The 21,859-nt window shown below is 39.1% G+C and overlaps 2 protein-coding genes across 2 annotated transcripts in view; one reads left to right on the top strand and one right to left on the bottom strand.

Annotated features, from left to right (window-relative positions):
* vps37d (VPS37D subunit of ESCRT-I) overlaps positions 1 to 3,900 on the top strand; it is a 38,788-nt gene extending 34,888 nt beyond the window's left edge. Inside the window, exon 4 of the mRNA XM_055046798.1 lies at positions 2,156 to 3,900. Within this exon, the coding sequence (XP_054902773.1) occupies positions 2,156 to 2,689 (534 nt within the window). The 3' untranslated portion in view covers positions 2,690 to 3,900. The remainder of the gene's footprint in view (positions 1 to 2,155) is intronic.
* Positions 3,901 to 18,637: 14,737 nt separating this feature from the next.
* Positions 18,638 to 21,601, bottom strand: LOC129370660 (ATP-sensitive inward rectifier potassium channel 1-like). The gene is made up of 2 exons (XM_055046779.1): positions 21,514 to 21,601; positions 18,638 to 19,950 (listed from the first exon to the last, which is right to left on the bottom strand). Exon 2 carries the CDS (start codon positions 19,941 to 19,943, stop codon positions 18,804 to 18,806), a length of 1,140 nt encoding a protein of 379 aa, XP_054902754.1. The 5' UTR covers positions 19,944 to 19,950; positions 21,514 to 21,601; the 3' UTR covers positions 18,638 to 18,803.
* Between the last annotated feature and the right edge of the window lie 258 nt (positions 21,602 to 21,859).

A 21,859-nucleotide genomic window follows, 5' to 3' on the forward strand; every position in this document is an offset into this window, starting at 1 on the left:
AGTGTGCTGGGGAGCACGTCCAGCAGCAGGTTATGTGAATTTAAAGTGACAGAGGCCCTAAAACAGCTCATTCTGAAAGTAGTTCAAAATAGGCAGGACTGACAGACTACAATCTCATTATCCAAGATTGATTTTTCACAAAAAGCTTAATGAAAAAGCTTTTTTTTAATGCAGCATAACAGTTCAACCTTCAAGACATCTTCTCAAAAATAATTTTTGATTTTCTGCACAGATAGTTTCACCTGAAATAAAACACAGATAATGATTCAATTCTTGCTTTCAACTGGGTCAGGACTCAACATCTGCCTCCTGTATTTACATCTGGTTCTCCTGCTCCAGACTCATCTGTCAAATAAACAGACAAAACCTTCAGACTTGGTTTGTAATGACAAGGTCTGGTTTGCTTGGTTTTTTCTGTATGGAAAAAACCAAACCACCAATAAAATTTTCAAGTGAACAAACTCAACTAATTCGGACCAAACTAAACAACTTACAGGTGTACAAAAGCTCTTAACTCCCGATTTCAGTGCCAGGAATATTTTACAGGTTTTTCTGGATTCTGGACTAAATATAATTATCTGCTGTTCAAAGCCTAACATAGTTCAATCAAACCTCAGCTAAATAATTCAAAACTGAATTGCCATCTTTAATTTTACGATTGGTATTTTAACTATTAATGTGAGCAACAATCATGAGAAAGACTAAAAAAACTCAGACTTTTAAAAACTTGAATCTATTTCATTCCTTTTCATCTGTGAAAAGAAATAAAATCCTAAACTTTTTCTAAATAGGAACTGAAATGCGCTTCTGTTTTTTAACAGTTAATGATCTCATCTCAGACCAGAAACTCTCAGCTGTTGTTTTCTCACCAGTCTTAATTAATTCTCACCTGCATTAATAATGAGGCGAATGCTGGGATCTATGGAAGATAAACTGTCCCTCTGCACAATAGTTGTCCACAAAAAGTCAGAATACATCATGGAGAAGGTCGACCATTTACAGAAAGAGATGTTTTTGATGGTTCTATTTCAATAAAAACTGAAAGCTGAGCTCTAATTTTAGGAAGCTAATATATTTATCAGTATTGAGTGGGACAACAGATGAGCCCTCCTAAATCACCATCTGGTCAGCTGGGAAAACAAGTCCCACTGGGATGACCGTATGGCCTCTAACCATCTGCACAGGACCTTACCCTTTAAAGCAGGCCTGCAGGAAGTACCGCCCTCACGCTCAGCCCCAGGTGTTCAGCCACCTCAGTATGGATAGATGGTCATTCCTGCTGGGAATACAAAGTAAAACACCAGGAAGTTAAGTCTGGGACACAAGAGAACCTTAATAAATTACAAAACACTAAAATGTATTTCTGTGCAAAGATTAACATCCTAAACAATTTAATAAGCAAAACAAAATATTTAAAGGTGACCTATTACACTTACTTGAACAGGTTAGGATACTTCTATGGGCTACCCAGAACATGTTCATCACATTTTTTTTTTAAATCAAAATCATTCTTAGGTAATGCAGTTTTAGTCTGGTTTGTTCGTACTATTTTGAGCTGTTTTAGGGACTCTTTGGGACACTTTAAACCCAAGTAAGCTGCTGCTGGCCACGTCCCCAACTTAATGTTTACACTCACACGTGAAAATGCCAAATGACCAAAATCCTTGAAAAGCAGAAGTGGAGCCTCCTGCACCACCAACACGAATATAGTAAGAGGTTTCTGGATGGTAATTAAACAACAAAATACTTGTTTTTTCCAGCAGCCACTGTACAACCGTAAAATCAGCTGACCAAAACTGCTGGAAATTTGGTTGGGTTGCTAGGTACAAGGATGGGCTTGATTGGGGTTGCTAGGTAACGTTGCACTTTATAAGTCGGAGGTTTTCAAAATGGCTCATTTTCGGACACCAAAAAACACTGACTTATTGCCAAAAAATGACTGGGTAGTTTTTTTGTTTTGTTTTTTTAAGGAGCTTTTGTTGAAGCAGCAGAAACTCAAATGGAAGTACAAACTAATTGATTTATTGTTTATTGTCTAGACCCTAGAGCAATGTTGATGCTTAACATCAAGCATCTAACTTCAAAATACTCAACTTGAGGACACCTCCTTAGCAAGTTGTCTGACTGCGGTCTGATTGTCTGTCCTGCTTCCCAGGAGCTGCTGGAGAAGTTCATGGAGGGCAACGTGAGTCTGGATGAGTTCCTGGATTCATTCCAGAGCTCCAGGAAGATCTACCACATCCGCCGGGCTCAAACAGAGAAGATCCAGGAGGCCGTTCAAGCCAGGAAGCAGCCCAATAAAAGCAAGAGACCCGAGGAGAGTCGGGTCCCAGAGGCAAAGAAAGACTCCGAGCCGCAGCAGGAGCCTCAGCGACCCAACGGCTTTGTGGCACAGGGGCCACTCCGAGTGTTCCAGGTCCGATACGGCTTGACACCGGCCATCCTTGTCCCCCATTACCCTGTTTCCCCCCCAGCCTCGGCACCGAGCCATCCAAACCCTGCCTCTGAACCCCCAGTGGGCCAGACCCACATCTTGAGCCCCAGCAGCCCGATCCCAGGACACGGCCAGCCGGTCGGCCTCCGAGTCATAGGCCAGCTGCCGGGCGGCTGGCCCGCTAATGGGCGGCCGGTCCGGGTGCAGCAGCTCTACAGACCCAATCCACAGCAGCCCGAGCCGCCGTACCGATAAGCTCCAGCAAGGGGCAGTATAGAGACAGTTAGAGAGGTCTTCCAACCCGTGGAGCCAAGCGGCGGCTGTCATAGGCACCCAGGCAGGCAGGCAGGACCGAGGTCCGACGTTTCTGTTGTCCTCCATGGCAGCAAAGCATGAGCAGAAAGGTAGAGAGGCGGCAGACAGGAGAGCCGGGGATGGGCTGAGAAAATGGCTCAGGTTCAACTCTGGTGAGCTAATCTTCTCCAAAACATCCACTAAGCTGCTTTTATTACTTCATAAAACCAAAACAGGAACAGCTGCTGTGTGCTGGTTTGAACCTTCTCGGGTCTCTCAACATTTTCTGCATTGACACAAAAAAATTTATTTTTTCTTAGGGAATTTGTATTCTCTTTCATGTAGTTTTAAAATAAACAGAGCAATCTGGAGCCCTTACCCATTTCTGTGCCATTCTGAATGTGTTCTTTGGTTATACCAGCTCCTGGGCCAGACTTTAAAAAATCCAGCCTTCTGCACAAACGTAGCATAGTTGATTGACACCATATTTCAAATGATTTTGTAAATGTGGACCCATGAGTTGACCTTTGAACTACAAAGATATTTATGTCTTTAAAATGATAGCGGCACAAATGTAAATTTGACACCATTTTTGTTTAATTTTTTTTTTGCTCTTTGCCATTTTGTTTAAAAAAAAAGCAATGTAGCAATGTGGTTTCAGAAAAGTTTTCATCCAGATGAATCTACACAATCTTGTTTTAAACATGCCAAACCCATAGGGGGCAGTGTAACGCACAGCTAATGCCCAGTTCACACTACACGATTTTTTGCCCCGATTTTGCCCTTACGGCAATCTGACAACGTTCTGAGTTCTAAGAATGTCGCTTCCGACAATCGTAACCGATCATTCTGTAGTGTGTGGTGTGTTACGACTGATCAGGTCCAGTCGGTGGAATGTCGGGACCGCTTGAACACGTTCAATCGGGGATACTGAACGTGTTTAATCATCTTGGCTCATTCATCGCAATGTCTGTGGTGTTCCCCCGACTGGGAACCAGAAGGAAGTCTGTTGAATGTGACAAGTAGTACATCTGGTTGAGAAGCTCATTCCAATCTTTGGTTGAAATGGCGCATTTGATTTTATTCTGAAGTCATAATACAATTTTAAACAATCCAATAAGTTTCAATTAAAGGGGCTGGAACACGTTAAGCTTTCGCGGTCAGTTGTGGGGAGGAAATTTCTGCTATCTGATGTTGATTTTCTAAAAACGAATATGCAGGAAATGCTTTCTTCTACTTTAAGCTGCTCTGATGTTTCAGTCATTCCGTTTTCTGAAACAAGGTGCAGTATATGCATATATTCTACAACAACATAAACACAGCGAAAAATTATAAAATTATACGTAAACGGTAACGGTTAATTAAACGACAAGACCGAAAACATTAAAAACAGTATATTTTATCGGATCCTCCTGCTTATCAGATTTCTTCAAAAGAACCATAACTTCCTGTTAGAAACTAAACTGGTGCCCAGAGGTTCGATTGTCTCTACAGATACATAGGCTCAACTACTTTTAAATATCGTATTGGAATATTAGATTATTAAAACATAAAATGATGCAGATTGGGAATCGTGTCAAACCAAGTATGTGGATTAATTGGCGCATTGTTTGTCATAGACTGCGTTGTGCAGGACTGTAAATCTGTTTCCCTATGTACACACAAGCACAAAAACTGAGTTTTCTCAAATTTGATTGGAGTTGTCATAAATACAGGGAGTTTCTGTGTGGATAAAAGGGCAAAGCAAATGAAAATTTTGAGTCTATGGACACAAGATTTTCTATTTGCATATCTTACTCACTTAAACTGGAATTTTGGTGATTAAAATGTCTGAAAATTTGTGATTATGATGTAGTTAAAGACTGCAGTTTATAATGGCACTAAACAAAATGGCGAGGAACAAAAATGAAGGGACCTGAGAGGGTTGACCCATAAAAACACAACCAAGAGAAGCTTTTTGTATTTTCCAGCCTTTAGATAAGAGAGACAACACTGCTGCTATCGAGCCCATCCCCATGGAGAACAACATGTTTTTAATGGTTTATTCAAATTATTTTCTAATATATTTTGTATTTTACAACAATGATTATGAAAGCACAGAGCAAAGGCAGATGTTGGGAGAAGAAGAGAAAAAAGGATCTTATTGTTGGTTCATAAAGCTTGAAACAAAGAGAAGCTCATCCAGCTGAACGATGACGTCAGCAAAGTGGCGTTGGACATAAAGTCCTGTTGTTTTCCGTTTAAAACAGAGACCTTCATGCTTGGAGTCGTTCCCAGAATTGGGAACGCTGCGGGAAGTTGGAAGGAATGCGGCTGCAGACTCGTCTCTTTCAGCCTTTCTGCTGCGACTTCATTAGCGCGACTCGTCGGTGGGCGGCTTATTTATTCATGTAAATCCTGTTTTTTACGTCTGACTTCAAAGCTCCTTGTTTACCGAATGAGGAGCTGCTTGCTCCTTTCCAGGGAAGCCGCCGTTTTTATTCTTGAGCCGCAAAGTGCGAATGTCATGACTTCCCCGCCGCCTGTCCTGCAGAAATTTTCAGAACAAAGCAGTTTGGCTCTGTTCTTAAACATAAGTTTGTTCATCGCTCATCATTATCTCATAAGTGCATGCTTTCAACAGCTTGTTCCAGTACATGAAAATGCCTTCAAAAAGCCAGCGCCCAGTTGCATAACAAACAGGGAGAGGATTTAATTTCACTTTCTTCTCTAATTTGAAAAAGATCCTTAAATAGGGGAAAAAGTGAAGTGACCAGTTGTTTGTGTTTAACTCTTCATAACAAGGAATTAGTTTTCTGTTTAGTAGCTTTTCAGTCCCTGAATTTAATGTGCTTTTATTAGGGGTGCACCAATTTCCTTAAGTTTGAGAAACCAGCGCTTGGCTGATATTTCCCTATGAAAAGGTCTTATTGTTTCTAATTTAGTCGCCACATTTAGCGACTTTTCAGACAAAAAAAAATCTGAACTGTGAGGTCTGGCTTTTTCAGTTCAACTTCAAAAATATTTTGTTGATCCCAAATGGAAATTAAATGTTGTCACTCATTAATTTGAAGACTTATTGTAGATGGTGATGGCTGTTGGCAGAAAGATCTCTCGCAGCCATCTGTATTACAGTGAGTTTGAAGAAGCTTCTGACTGAAGACACTGTTTTCTCAGCAAAGTCTCATAAAGAGAAGGGCGTGGGCTGTCCATAATTTTCTTCGTTTTATGAAGAATCATTCATTGAGGTCTTAGAATTTGAAACAGACTTTTTTCAATTATGCAAACATCTAAATTTTTTAATTTAAACATTTTAAAGATCATTGGTCAAACAGAAAACTACAATCAGTGCATCCCGAGTTTTCATGAAAATGACGCATTCTTAGAGTTGAAGTTGCAGCTAAAAGTTGACTCATGTTTGGTTTTCAAGCTAAAGAAAGGTTAACCTAAAAAATGTATTAAAAGTTGATTTATCCTTTAATTTCAAGCTAAATACTGATGATTTTGACCCAGAATGATGAAGATCCTCCTGCTAGTTTCTGTTGAACAAAAAAGTAATAACTTTTTCATGCTCTGAGTGGCTTTTCTATTTTAGGCTTGTCTCTGTTTTGTCTGCTTTGTTGACAACAAATTGGTTTGTTTTGAGGAAAAAAACACAATGGAGTTCAACAACAACCTGTGGAAAATCTGACAGGATGAGGAAACAGATTGGGAGGTGAAGCACATTCAGCCTTTTTGTTCTCTTTTCCAGATTTAGTTTTGTTGTTTGTATTATTTAGTAAATTAAAATGCAAACGAGAGCTACAACTACAACCCCGTTTGTCATAAAGTATGTGAAAAGCTAAAAGATGAGATTGAAAACAAACTCAGTTACCTGCTGCATCTAAGATACTTACCAATTTTCAACAGCAAAAAAACCCATTTGGAGCCTCAAATGTCTCATCTTATAAATTTTCTCTTCTCTTTCGGGCATAAAATAAAAATAGATAAAATTTAGCAAAAAGAGGGTATAGATTTTTTTTCCCTGCAGGATGGAAAATGGCAAAAAAATGAAACGATCTGCCAGTAATTTCAAGTGTACTAGAAATTAGACTAAAATACTTGGTGTACCTCTTGTCACATTGGGTTTTGATGCGACTGGGCTCTGGCTTCAAACATGCTGTTCCCACTCAGGTCCTTATAGGGAAACAAAAACGGCTTCATAAGTTCTAGTTGTGGTGGCGATGAACTCAAGTCAAACTAAAAAGATCAGTCAAACCAAATCGACTTTTCACTGTCGCTGTGAGATTTTACTAAAACAGTTTCGAGTTTTCTTGTTTCTCACGTTCCTGATTTCTGTTTTTCTTGGTGTGTCGTAGTGACGTGTGAAACTGGTGGTTCATGTCAGGCTGGACGTGTGTGAAAACTCAAATATTGATGTGTAGTGCTTGTTTCTTTGTTGTGTTTTTTTTTTTTTTTTTTGTCCAGCCTGTGACCTAATGTGTGTTTTCTAAAGAGAGCTCGTCCCAGCAGCCTTCTTCTTGTTAAAAAACCAAGAGCTAGACGTCGGCCAGTTTGAAATGCCACACTGACGCAAAGCCGCTGCAGGCGCTCGTCAAAGCTGATCAGCGGTGCAGCGTGGAAGGCTGAGCTAATAATATCCCAGTTAGCTGATGCTTGTCGCTACGTTGGAGTGTTCGATAGATTCAAAACACGATGAAGCTGATCAGCTCGTCATCGGCTGTACGATGTGATCATGGAAACAGCAGCAGCAGGTAAATAACTTGGTTTTATCTGCCAGCAGAAAACATAGTTATCCTTAAAATGCTGTGGTTGAGCTTTCTGCTGCAGTGACTGCTACTTTCCAACCCAAAACCATGAGGATAAATTATCTCATTTGATATTTTCCAGTTCTAAAACCGAAATGTGTCCAGAAAGGAAAGCAGTTTGATATCAGAGAGAGCTGGATGGACTCTGGCTGCAAATGCACAAAATAAATAACTGTCAATATTTAAATTTGAATGAAGGTTGGTCGTGAATTAAAATTGAAATCTTTCATTTTCATTAAAGATTTAAAGAAAGAAGGACCCTGAAGCGTCCTCGGGAGAGGAGCCTGGGCATTCTCTCTTTTTTTTTTTTCCATCCTTTTTGTTGTTTTTTAACTCTGGTGAATCCTTCAAATGGACTTTGATGTGCAGGAGGACCATCAGTCTTTTACACTCAGAATAATAGAAAGATAGTTCATTTTTTTAAAAAGTGTACAGTTTTAAGTTTTTGTATCTTTTTCTTTCGTTAAAGCCTTTATTTCTGTTAAGGTGATTTTTCACGTTCAAGTAATAAAAACAGGGCATTTAAATTTAAAATTGACATCAGACCAATAAAGAAATAACCTTTAATCTCATAAAAAAGACTCACAGCAACGTATTTATTAATTTACTGAATATCACTACTACTTTAGCGAATTTGGTCCATTCAGTTTTCTTATTAATAAAGCTTGAAAGGTAATAAATAAGGCTCCTCCCTCTTTTTACTAAAGGATTTAGAAATAAAAAATAATTCTGGTAATGCTAAATTAAAACAAGAACATTTAATTCAATGGCAGATTATAATGAGGAAAAAATCGTTTTGTTTGTTTCTCTTCACTGAATGATTAAAGAACTAAATAGTAGGTGGATTTTTCAAAAACACCCTGATTGTCGAGTCACACTGCACAGTTACCTAGCAACCCAAGATGAGCTCCAGCTGAGCTTAGTCAGCTGATTTGACCGCCGTCTGTGCAGGAAAAGACAAGCGCTCTGTAGTTGACTTGCTATCCAGAAACCACTTGATGCATTCTTGATTGTGCAGAAGGCTCCACTTCTGCTTTTCAGGTGTGAGTGTAAACGTTGAGTTTTGTAGCCAGGAGCACCTTATTTGGACTTAAAGTGACAAATAGTTTATTCTGCCAGGAGGCAGGACTGAGCAGACTGAAATCTCATTATCTAAGTGTGTTTTGTTGCAAAAAGAGAAATGATGTTCAGGCCTTAAACTTATCCTTACCTTTTCAAGGAAGCATAATAGGTCACCTTTTAGAGTTTTGCACTATGCCATTCAGAACTAGAGTCTCACTACCGCACGTCCGGATTTATAGCAGTAATAAATGTCAAGCAGGCGCAATAAAATCTTCACTTGTCTTCCTGTGAGCAGGTGTTTGGCTAAAAGGTCGCTGTTTTACATCAGTGGTCCTGATGGGAGGGTAAATTATGACCACTCTGAGATCACTCCATCTGTCAGCGAGGAGACTCTCGCTCATTAAAAGCTAAGAGAGACAACTAGAAACCAGGCCGCCCACTGAAATATTTATACCCAGCACATTAGGCCATACTGTACTGAGAAGTAAACATGAAGTTCATCGCTGCTGGCAGCTGAAGCGCTCGGTCTGAACAAACAGATGTTTCCAAACCTGTGGGTGGACGCGGAAAAGTAAAGTTTCCGTCATTCAGACATTAAAATTATATTTAAAAAAAGTTTTAAAAAATTTTACGTCCGAATTTAGCTTGGGAACCCTCCAGGACGGAGCAGCTGCGTTGCTCACTTTGGGGACTTTATCTGGTTCTCTTTAAAAGTATTTTTAGCATTGTGGCTCAGAGGACGGCGTCAGTCTGTTGATCCATCGTGTCAGTCCAAACTGAAATATTCAGGTCAATGGATTGGGAAGCGATCCTTTGTTCTTCCCTTGAAGTTTAGCCTGACATTTCTCTCTCTCACCTCCATGAAGTCGCCTCAGGATTGGATATTTACATTTGATGGATGGTTATTTTAAACTTGAACTCTTTTGGATAGAATATTTGTTTTCAAGTTGAAGTGGGCAGTACTCACTCCAAAAAACCAGCATGAACTCCAACTGGAGATGATCGATATGACGTCATATTAAACAACCGAAATTTACTACATTAAAAGAACATTTAAAAATTGATTCCAATAATTTAAATTGTTATTTTTAAGGGCCTTACATTTTTAAATTAGGATAACAATAATCTCTCAAATTTACTGTAATGATTTTAGCCGTAACTTTTTATTAGAAACCCTTGCACCAAATAACTACGGCTGTTTTACTCTACAAATGTAGATTTATTTATTTGTTCGGAATACTTTCAAGAACTTTCAGGTCCAAATTATTTTTGTCCACTTTTAAAAGATCATTTACTGTCCTCCACATGAGCCGTTAGCATTTTCCTTTTAATCATCTCTTTCAACCACATGCAGATAAGGAAATTAAACTACATTTATGCTCAGGCAGAGTTTAAAATCCATAGGGTATCTTTATTCTTACTGGGTGCTGAAGTCATTGAATCAGTGTCTAATCACACATCAGGAATTGATTATGAATGAAAGTAGCTGCACAGATTAATTAACGGCTAACTGGTTAATTGAAATGCAGGAGGGCTGTGCAGTGGTTAGCATTAATTGGTCAATGCGAACACTGGTTACTTTCCTACTTCCTGTCTCTTTGCAGACATGTAAATAAACCCATTCTGTCACTTTCCCACAAAATGTCTTGATTTGTATGCCGGTCACTGCCTTTTGAACTGCATTATCAGTGCCAAAACCACAGGATATCTTATTAACTCTTATTGCTGAGGGTTTTGTTTCAGATAAAAAGAAAAATTGAAGAGAAGGCTCTGAAACTCCCATTTCCTTCCTGACCCACATTGAATGGTTCTGCTGGTTAAAAGGAGGCTGCTGGGAAAGTTCTTCTGCATGCTGAGCTTTACATAAGCTATCTGCTAAGTACCGTCAGGCTGGTTTATTGTTGAAGAAGACTCTCAGTGGGGGAACATCTCTTGTTGCTACAGTTCTGTTAACATTTCAACATTCAAGTGACCTTACACAACATGTTTACATGTGAAATATTCATCATTTGCTTCCTATGTGGATCCAGGAGATGTGAATAAAAACCATTTGGAACTGGAGATAAATTTGTTCTTTTGTTTTCAGTTGTGTTTTATGGCTGGAGAGTTTTACTTTTCTAGGAGAAAGAGATCACATGAAATTGAAAACAAGACACAACTACAGTGCCCATAAAAAGTATTTAACTGCTTGGATGTTTTACCCTACTTGTAGAAGTCAATTACGATCAGAATTTGGGTTTAGGGGAAAAAAAAACCTTAATGTCAAAGTTCATTGTAGTATTGATTTTATTGATTTATCAAATTTGTTAATAAATATTTTATTTTTGGAGAATCAGGATTTATTTTCACCAATGCTCCTTGTTCTTTCACAGTTCAGAATGATGTCAGCCTGTTCAGCACACACCGTCTTGTTTTACAAGCATGTTTTGCAGCCTCTACTTAGACTTTGAATTCAGATAAGAAAACAGATAAGAATGATCAAAATAAAAGTATGTTTTAATCATATTTTATTTATTTAATTTCCAAATTCTTTTTAAGAAAGAAAAAAACATTCTAACCAGAAATAGAATTTGGGTTATAATTCATTTCAAGCCACATGACCTGGCAAATTTGCTTTAAAAAATAATACATATACAGTTAATGTGCCTATATTACCATTCTATGCCCTGCAGCAGTGGTTCCCAAAAAATTTCTTCATTGGCACCCCAGTGGTTCCCAAAGATTTTCTGGGCCTTACAATACATATTACAATCAGTCCCCACCCCTCAAAAAAAGAGAAAAAGATAAACTGGGCAAACACATCGTTCAACCAGACATAAACCTAGACATCAAACTCCACTGATGTTTATTTCACACTACAGGTTGCAACAAAACTACAAACCATCTTTACAGTGAAACACTTTTGTGCAATGGCACTGCCACCCCCGCAGGGGGCGCGCCACACTTTGGGAACCACCGCCCTACAGAAACCTGCTCTTGCTAGCAAAGCTTGTTCACTGCTTGCATGTGCATAGTACCAAGATTTTTAAACCCGCTGTCATTTTGGACCAAGTGCTGCCATTATTTTTTGGTTTGTATCAGGAAACCACATCGGAAGAGAAGGAGTTACTGCCAGTATTTCTGGGAGGAAGTTTAAAAGAAATTCTCTGCTACATTGGAAGACTAGCCTCAAAGGCTAAGAAGCTAAAAACATTTACACTATTCATCATGCTGCTACCATTTTTAAAATGTCGTTTTTATTCTATTTTCACATATAAAGTTAGAAGTTAGAGCAACTCTTAAATAATATTTTAGTCTTTTGACACGTAAATCAATCAAATCACTGTAAAAATGGTAAAATGACTGTTTTTCGCGTTACCAGGGCGGTTCGAGAACCTTCAGTTCACCAGGAAGCTTCACCTGAGTTGGAAGTGCTCCCTTTCTTCTTTTTAAATCCACCTTTGTTGGTTTCATCAGCTTCAAACTTCCCAATCCGCCTCAACTGTTCATTGTTATGCAGATGAGGCCCAGTTAACTTGTCTCCCACTAATCCAGATGGGATCAATGCCGCAGCAGAAGCCTCGCTGGCAGAAGATGGTCCAAAATGAACAACTGGTCTCCGTCTCTGAGAGAACAACGTGTTTTGGTTCGCCCGGTTTGCAAGATGAGGAGGATGAATTCAACCAGGTAATGTCGGTTTCCACCTGCTGCCGTTCCTGAAATTGTGGACAGCAGGGGCGATCCTAGGATTTGACTTTAAGGGATGCGAAGCCCCCACCAGGGCTAAGACCCATGAGAAGATATTCGTTGGTGTGTTTTCTAAATCTAACTGCTCATTTACAAAGATTCGCAAACAAAATTAAGAGACATGTCAGTAATTCATAGAACAAAACAATAATGTTCATTTTCCTCAAACATATACTTATAAAGAGTAAAATCAGAGAACCTTAATTTTTTTTTCCAGAGGTAAATAGACTTAGTTTGAAACAGAATCTCAAGACTACATCATACCTGCCAACATCTGCTAACATTAATGAGATACATGCATCTGTGGAGTGACAGTCCTAGTGGGGTCTGCTCCCCTGGCACATGAAATCAAATCTAATCAAAACTATTCATTTCCAGTCATGTGAAGAACATTTTACTAAAACCAGTTTACTATCAAGATAGAAGTTCAGGTAAATGACTCATGAAAACTAGTCATGAACCAGAACTTTATTTGAAAATCATACTTACAAATTGCATTAACCTTATTTTTATCTGAACGTTATGTGGCATTTGGCCCTTTTCTTTAAATAAGAACTAACATCACAATAAGAAACTGATACAATGATAGCAAAATGTGCTGTATCAGCCTCAGGAGATGATTGAGGATGAAGAGACGCTGATTTCTGGTTCTTTAGGTTCTGACGGGTCTGCGGTTCCTCTCCTGATCCATTTTGTCTATGACACAGCAACAAACTGCGCCACAATGGACACATTGTTTTATCTTTCTATGTTCACAGTATCCATCCTCACAAAAATTGTTCAGCTTATAATGCGCGTCTTTTCACTTACGTCTGCATTGTTTATGTATGTATGTATTGTTTATGGACCGACGTTGAACGTCGGTCCATAGCACTCAGGGGTCCTTTAGCTCCCACCATGACATTGTATCTGAGCTTAATATTTCCTGTGTTTTATTTTGGCCATTATCGTCAAACTTAGTGTTCATGTGTTTATGACAGGCGTGTCTATCGGACAGTTATGTATCAGTTCAATATGGGACACACATTTAACGGCCAAATATGGGACGACTCCATATTTTACGGGATGGGTGGCAATCCTATTCAGGGGGGCTAAAGCGCCCCCTAAAACTGGGCTAGATACGCCACTGTGTGACATCAACAAAGGGAGACAGAAGAACATTTCCCTGTTTATCCAAGAAATAGTGAACAGGGAGAGCCTGACTAAAACTACCTGGATGTCAAACAACATCTGGGTCTCATTATGTGTCTCTGCTTATTTCCATGAGCAACTTCATGTTTAGAAACATGAAGTTTAGAAACAACCCACAACTTTAAAAAAATAAATAAACAAGCCTAAAGTCACTTATAATAATCAGACTTACAAAATAAAATAGTCATGAAGAGTGATTTGGATAAGTAACTTTAATCTGATTACTGCATTTGAAATAGTAACTCATTATATTACTTGTTACTAAAGAAGAGTTCAGTTCAACACAACAGCAATGGATTTACTGAGAAGAGATGTGCAGTTTTTAGTCGATGATCATCCCTGCCATCGCCAAATACATTTTTCAAAATCAGGAGGAAGACTGGGTGGATCTTTAATTTTTGGACCTGGATGAGAGGATCACAGAGGACAAAATACCTTTTGCGTTATCTGACGGAGGTTTTCTCCGATTTTGTTAAGGACGTTTTTGAGAACCTCAACTACGAATATGGCGATTTAAAAGCCATATTTGGGATCCAGGTCTCTCAGGCCTTTTCCCGGGTGACGGGAGTCGATGAGATCATCCGGAGAGAGTGTGCTGAAGTATTTGACATGCTCTTCTTGAAGCATGTAATATCTGTAGTCACGTCTCCTATGGATGATGAAGACCCCATGTCGATCCTTAAGCCGGGTTTAGGGCTCAGTTCTTTGGTACCAGCTGTTATCAGAATTGCTGATGGTGAGAAGAAACATCCAAGAACTGAGGACGTCCTTCGAGGAACAGAGAAAGGACTCAGTCCGACTTTTTGTTAACTCGTTGCCGTGTCTCGGCATCAGGGAGTCAAAGACACGCTGTTGTTTTGATTCCCTGAAGGAGACACAGGAGTGTATTTTTCACAACATCTGCGCTGACATCGAGGGCCGAGGGCGGAAATCCAGGTGAACTGGCTCCCTAGCCTGACAAAAAAGGTTTTCAGGGACCTAATGAAAACCCTCGGATGTTCTGCTGGATGGGCTCTGGCGTTCATGGTGCATGAGGTTGTTGAACACACAATCGTTTTGTGTCTTTTAAGGCAAATAGAAAAACACCAGAAGAAGAGGGGCAGTTTTTTCACAAAACTTTTTTCTGGTGCTAGTAATACCTTGAAAAGGTATTTCACCAAATGAGCGTGACATGCCTCTGTCGATCTTGGCTCCATGACACCCCCCTGTGCCTCCGCCCCTGTGCCTCCGCCTCTCTGTACCTCCGTCGATCTCCGCCTCGAGTCGCCTCTCTGTGCCTCCATCAGTCTCAACCCCAAGAAGCCTCCATGTGCTGCATCTGATTCTGGTGACAAGATCCCTCCACTAGTGCCAAAGCTTCCAGCTCGCGCAGTCCTGGTGAGCCAGAAACTCCAGCATTTACACATTTATAAAAATGTTTAGAATGTTTAGAGTTTTGTTTTTGCTTTATACCATAAATTAAATAATTGTCTTAGCAATTATTTTCAATCATATTCAATAAATTTGATCTTACTTAAACAGGTATGCACAGTTGGTAGCACTGTTGCCTTGCAGCAAGAAAGTCCTGGGTTCGATTCCCGACCCGTGGTCTTTCTGTATGGAGAATTCATCATCTCCCTGTACATGGTGGGTTCTCTCTGGGTACTCCGGCTTCCTCCCAGTCTAAAAAGAGGACTGTTAAACATGAGGGATCACTGCTCGTGTTTAACAGTGACCCCTCTACGGATAAATATGCAAGATAATAAAATACTTAATGAAAAATATTTTTATAGCATGCTCAAAGATTAGTTACTTTTCTTTAAAAATGTCTTTTACAAAATGATTTAGATTTGTTAAAATTTAAATAAAGTAAATAAATAACGTCCGATTTAGGAGATGACAGCCAAAAATCAGAGTTCTCGCCAAAAATCTACAAATTAAACCACATCCAAAATTACATTTTTTATTATTAAATAATAATAGAAGAGTTTTTTCTTCCAAGGTCATGGAATCAGGTAGAGGACATTTTAAAAAGATGCGGGTTGATAGCAGCTCACCACGGCTGCGTAGTGTCCGTCTCTAGGCAACTGTGACGTTCAGCGTCGGTCCATAGTCATGAAGAGTGATTTGGATAAGTAACTTTAATCTGATTAAAGTTACTTCCATGAGCAACTTCATTAGCTCCCACCATGACATTGTATCTGAGCTTAATATTTCCTGTGTTTTATTTTGGCCATTATCGTCAAACTTAGTGTTCATGTGTTTATGACAGGCGTGTCTATCGGATAGTTATGTATCAGTTCAATATGGGACTCCATAGTTTACTGGATGGGTGGCAATCCTATTCAAGGGGGCTAAAGCGCCCCCTGAAACTGGGCTAGATACGCCACTGTGCGACTGTGTGAGCTTCAAGGATTTAATGGCTGGAGCTTTTTCTCTGAGCATATAAGCTTAAGAAAGAGAGAGTGCATGCAGAGCTGGGACAGATTTAAAAGAAGAAAAAAAAACAATCATTGTTGAAGTAATTGTGTAAAACACATCATCAGTAAAGAAGTGGACTGATGCTCTCTAGTGGTCTGGGCAGCTGGCGCAGCTGACTTTTTAAAAAAATATATCAATTTGGCCAAGAGAAGAAAAGTATTTAAAAAGCAAATGCATAAAAGGATTAATTTAACACAACTAATGAATAATATCCTATTTCTAAAGATTCATAATCTCATACATAATATCTTGTGAAGAAACTGCAAAAAATTTATTTCATTAAAAAAAAATACCTTACTGGATAAAATGTTTTTCTTTTAAATAGTGAAACAAAAACACCACAAAACTCAGTTTAAATTAATATTTTTTTAAAATCAGAATAACTTTAGTTTTCATTAAAAATTTGTGGAACATTAATTTATTATTTGTTTTCCTCCAAGATAGCTCATGCCAAAAAAAAAAAAAAAAACCATTCAATTGTCATATTTTGATACATTCTGTGTCTAAATTTCAGCAGAAGATAACAGACAGTTGGATCAAGGCAGGACCTGGAAGAAGCTGATGTATACTCCAGGTGTGTCGACATGTGCTAAGAAGCTGAATGCTTTCTGGAAATAAACATGTTTTGGTCAGAGAAGACAATTGTTCAGAGGAGTCAATGTAAGGCTTTTAAACTTAAAAACTGTCTGTCAAGCATAGCAGTGATGCCAATAAGCAACATTGTAAATTGCTGTTTTGCCGGAATAGTACAAAGTGGGTGGAATTACAAATAGGAGGAAAACCTTCACATTCTTGAACTTCATCTCGTCAACAGACGATGTTCCAACTGGTCAGATTACAAGGGGCAACTTGTAATCTGAAAGTTGTCGGGTTGATTCCATCTTCCTCTTGCTATGTTGCTGAGCAAGGCACCTAAACCCAAATTCAATTTGAAAAATACTTTATTGATCCAAAAGGAAAATGAAATGTTGTTGTAGCTCATATTAATTCACATTCTTCAAAGAGTTATAGTCCAAATTGGCTACCAATGTGACTATCAATGTTTGTGCAAATTTTAGTGGTCACTATCGCTGGTGCAACGTAATTTCTGAACTTTTACAATAATCCCAAACAAACATCAAAGCTGGGGTTTAAATGATACAACAGGCCACAATTAAGCTTCTGGAATCCCAAACTCCTCCCGTAACTATGTTGGGAGTTTCTCAATGATGGCTAAATGCCTAGTCTGTGGTAGGAAACTAATACAATTACCTCAATTTCCATAATGCCAAGATAAATGGTCAGATGTCCAGCCTGAAGCTTGAGCTTGTAGAAAGAGTTTTTAATGAGTGGATTTGTCACAGGGCATAGACTACTACAGAAAGCCTTTGCTGCTATCCAGCACTTTAATAAATTTGAAACTTGTTCTTAATACAAATTAAAATAAATTTATGTATTTTTCCAGATCCATAAAGCCACAAAATGAAGTGAAATAGAGCTGGTTTACTCGTTTAAGTATCTTGGCATTTTGATCGATGACTCCCTCACTTTCAAACTCCTTGTGGAAAATCTCGTAAAAAAGTTCAAATTAAAGTTGGGTTCTTATTTTCAAAATAACTTGTGTTTTCAGAGTGTACTAGAAAAGCGACTTGTCTCTCTGTGTGTTGGAGTATAGAGATATCTTGTACACAGTTACTGCTTCACAATGTCTTAGGATGCTTGACTGTGTCTTCTCGAGGTTCATTTCAAACTGCAAAATGTCAACACACCACTGTGATTTCTATTCATGGCATGGACTGGCTGCCCAAATGAATTTCCACTGGTTAACTTTTATTTACAAGACATTACCTTGACTTCTGCCAGCCTATATCTGCACTGCAATTACTCTGAGAAATGTTCACTCAAACAGGGTTCCTAACTTTGTGGGTGATTACTATGGCAATAAGGAGCAGTGAGACAAATTACAATTTTTTTTTATTCCAGCTGTGGATCTTATATTCCCTGAGATATTACAACATTGTGCATCTAGACTGGCCATAACTAAATGATGACATTTATAGCTACATTAGCTGTTACCTCGTCATCTTGAGATACAGGACGTGCCAACATGACTGAAACACCACAGGGTTAGTGTTTGAAGCGAGTTTGTTCTCTGCTACATTCTCTATAACAGACTTTAGAGCCCACGTTTTCTCATTAGAACAGGATCAGACTCTAATCTTCTCAATAAATGCCCACTGTGCCATTCACTGTTTTATTTATTTTCACCGTTTCAGAACCTTAATATGTCTTCTGCTATTTATCCCCATAAAATGTCCAGGTGAGGTCTCATTGTGATGAGCAGTCTAATTCCAGTCAGTTGCCAGTTTTCACCATTCTCTTTCACAGCCAAACCTTTCTGTCGTCTGTAGTGCTTGAAATACTTGAAACTAAGTAAAAGTGAAGGTGGGTTTTATAAAAGTTGACCTACATACTTATTCCTTGACTTTTATGATATTATGGCGATTGCAGATAGAAAAAGGAAGAGTAGATTTCTGCCCCAAAAAAACTCTAAAATATTCTAGAAAAAACAAGGAGATTTCTGAGTTTGAAAAGTCAAATACTTGCTCGAGAATACAGGAAAATTTTGAGATTGTCAAGTATTTTCTAGAAAAAAGTTTGAATTTGAAAAGGCAAAAATTTTAGACTTTTCAGGCTCCAAAGATGTCCAAATTTAAATTTTTAGACTTTTCAAACATGTACATCCATTTTTTCTTTAGAACATTTTTTAGATTAATTCCAACATTTTTTTGGCAGAAATTTTCTCTTCCTTTTATTTTTATCTTCAGTAGCCCTGGTAGCTTTGACCTTTCCTCTAGAATAGGTATGTTTCACATTTTTGTGACATCCACCGGGTCAGGAATGTCGATCACCTGGAAGCCCAGGTTGTCGATGCCCAGCTTCAGCTGGTTGATGTGGTTCTCCTTGTTGGGCGTCCTCTGGTCTACGTTCGTCTCAAAGCAGTGGACACAGTGCGGCGTGGTAACTCGGACACTTTTGGAAAAGTTTGAGAAATCCACTCGATACTTTCCTGTTTTAGTGCGGGAGATGATGGGGAGGAAGCTGTAGCCCCACTGGATCTCCTGTGGGACGTACGAGGTTCGTACCTGGCATGATGAGCTGGTAGACTCAGCCGTCCCGTCTAAAAACACCACCAACTCAAAGTCCTGTAGGGGGAGACTGTCAGCGGACAGCTCGTAGAATGGACTTGATCTGTTAATGACGTGGAAGAGTGTCAGCGGACAAACAAAGAATAAGTTATCCTTGCCAGCATCAACCATGAAGTCAACGTCCACCTGATCCAGGATGATGGTCTCTCCATCTGGAGTGGTGGTCGTCCTCAGCAGCTTCCCATAAATCTGGCTTCCAATCAGTAAGGTCTTTCTAAGGTTGGCCACTCTGATGAGGAGACAAAGACTTCCTTTCTTCAGACAGATGACCGCTGTGTTACTGAAGGTGACAGTCTTTGCCCTTTTTTTGGGTAAGGAGATCTTGGCCAGGATGATGCCACACATAAAGCAGTTGATGAAGACGCCAACTAGAGACTGGATGATAATCAGAGCCACCGTGCCAGCACAGTGCCCAGTCAGCGCCCTGCCACCATAACCAATAGTGGTTTGTGTTTCTAGTGAGTACAGGAACGCCGTTGTGAGGCCGTTAACATTGTCTATGCAACGGACGTGCTGCTCTGTTTGGTTCTGTGCCGTCAGGTCCCCGTTGCTCTTTGCGATCCAGTACCACAAGAGGCTGAACATGAACCAGCTGCCAGTGAAGGCAGCCACAAACAGGACAAGGACGAAGCGCCAGCGGATTTCCACAAAGGTGGTCCAGAAGTCCACCACGAAGGCAAAGTGGTTACTGTACTCAATGTTTCCAAACTCGATGTTGCAGTGTCCGTCTTTGGTGACCAAACGGCTTTTTCGGGTTTGGTGTCCAGACGGCTGGGTGTGACCCGGAAGCAGCTGGAACATCCTGGAGCTGCAGAAACAAATGATGGATTAGCAATCAAATGATATCTATGTAATATCAAAACAAATCTTGTAATATCAGACGTAGAAAGAATAATTATTTGTATTCACTCCACATCAATTAGACAATCTATCAAGTTTATATTTATAGCAACAAGGCAGTTCAAAGTGCTTTACATCATTTAGACAAAAACATCATAAATTCATCCTAGTGTCAACAAGTGGGTAAAACATTAGCAGAAGTTACTTTTTGTAAAGTGCCATTGTTAAAATCATCAATACACATCAAATATGTTGATCAATGTTCTATTTATTATGGTTCCAAAGAAACTGAACAGGTTTAGTCTTGATTTAAAGGAACTCAAATGAACTTGCTTCTTCAGTGTAGCTTGAACAAAGCAAACATTTTTCTGAAAAGTAGCAAATAGAACTCTTATTTAAACTTTGCAATCACAATTTTGCATATTAGGTTGCCAAACCTAAATAGAAAAACATTGTTTGATGTGTTTCAGTGTTTTCAAATAATCATTTATGTACTAAAATTTGAATATAAATTACTATATCTCTAGAGTTTGGCATTTTCACATTCCAAGTCAGAAAATCAACTGGAAAACCTTCAGAAATTGGAATTAAAATTTGGAAAGTCTGAAGTTTTTCACCGGTTTTAACCTCTAAATCATATACAAATTATTGGCTTCTGTTGCTGGTAGCAGTTAGCCTGGTCAATGAGAAAAGTTATTGATCATTTTCACAGTTTTTCCAGCTTGTAAGTGGGAAACAGTTTTGCCACCATTTTTCCCCATTTCTGAGATCCCCAAAGACCATTGGACAATTACATTTACAGAAATGCTTGTTAATAAATGTTAGGGTCCCATAAGTAATGCTGGACTAGTATTAAAAAAATATGTTTATTTCCATCTTCTTGATGTTGGGGAAGTGTAATGTCAGCTATCGGCCATATATTTCTAATTTTTTTGATCAAGGAAAAAGCTATATTTAAATTCAAAATTTAGAAATTGATCGCAAATTGAAATGAATATATCTGAATTGTTTCATACTTTTGGATAAAGTAGTAAAGCCAGACCTCTGACCTCAGTAATGAACATGCACATTTTTTTCATCATTGTAAGAGTGTATCAGGGTCATTGTGTTACATATAAGTTCAGTTATTGAACAGAGCAGTGGGTTGGTACTATTTCAAACCAAATGGTCCAGTTAAAGGCTCAAGATCATGCGCGAACCTGGCATGCTATAAAAATATATATCTGTCATCTGAAAAGTTACTTTATAATTTTCTATGACCTGTAATATCACCATGGTTTTGTTGTAATTGTCAAACTGGAGACATTTCTCGTTACATATTGTTTTATTTCCTGTTACTAAAACCCTATATTGTTCTTCTCAATAATTTCTGAAGCATGCGCATACCATAAATGTTAAGTACACCTGCTTATTCTACTAAACTCCTGTCATTATTAAAAGATAATTGACCAATTAGCAGGTCAACAAACCTTGTCTTGCATTATTGGTCCAGCAGCAGTTCGCTGTGAGTTTCAGTAAAGTTTGGACATACCTGCTCAGTGAAACTTTGGGCCCGGCTTTCTCCTTGGATCTGCGCTGGAGCTTTGGACTCTTTCCCTTTTAGCTGGTGGCCATGGAGGCGTTGGAAAGATTTTAATCCACAGTGAAATTTCCTAATCCCAGCCACATGCCACCATGTACGGCGACCTTGTACAGCTGCAGGACTCCCGGTGGGCAACTCCCTTCATGGTTTTGACACTGTAAATGCCTGGCCAGGACAGGGAGGGACGAATATTCTGGAAAACAGTTCGCTGAATGCCTTCAGTGGGGTTTTCTTTGTTGGAACAGTTGGTACGTCACTTGAGGCGACCGAAATTGGCCGGCCCAAGCACTCACGC

Source organism: Poeciliopsis prolifica, unplaced genomic scaffold, assembly GCF_027474105.1.
Source record: "Poeciliopsis prolifica strain line A6 unplaced genomic scaffold, Auburn_PproV2 SCAFFOLD024, whole genome shotgun sequence".
In the NCBI taxonomy this organism is placed as follows: Eukaryota; Metazoa; Chordata; class Actinopteri; order Cyprinodontiformes; family Poeciliidae; genus Poeciliopsis; species Poeciliopsis prolifica.

Coding starts and splice junctions, on each gene's coding strand:
- LOC129370660 (XM_055046779.1), bottom strand. CDS start 19,943: ATGTTCCAGCTGCTTCCGGGTCACACCCAGCCGTCTGGACACCAAACC.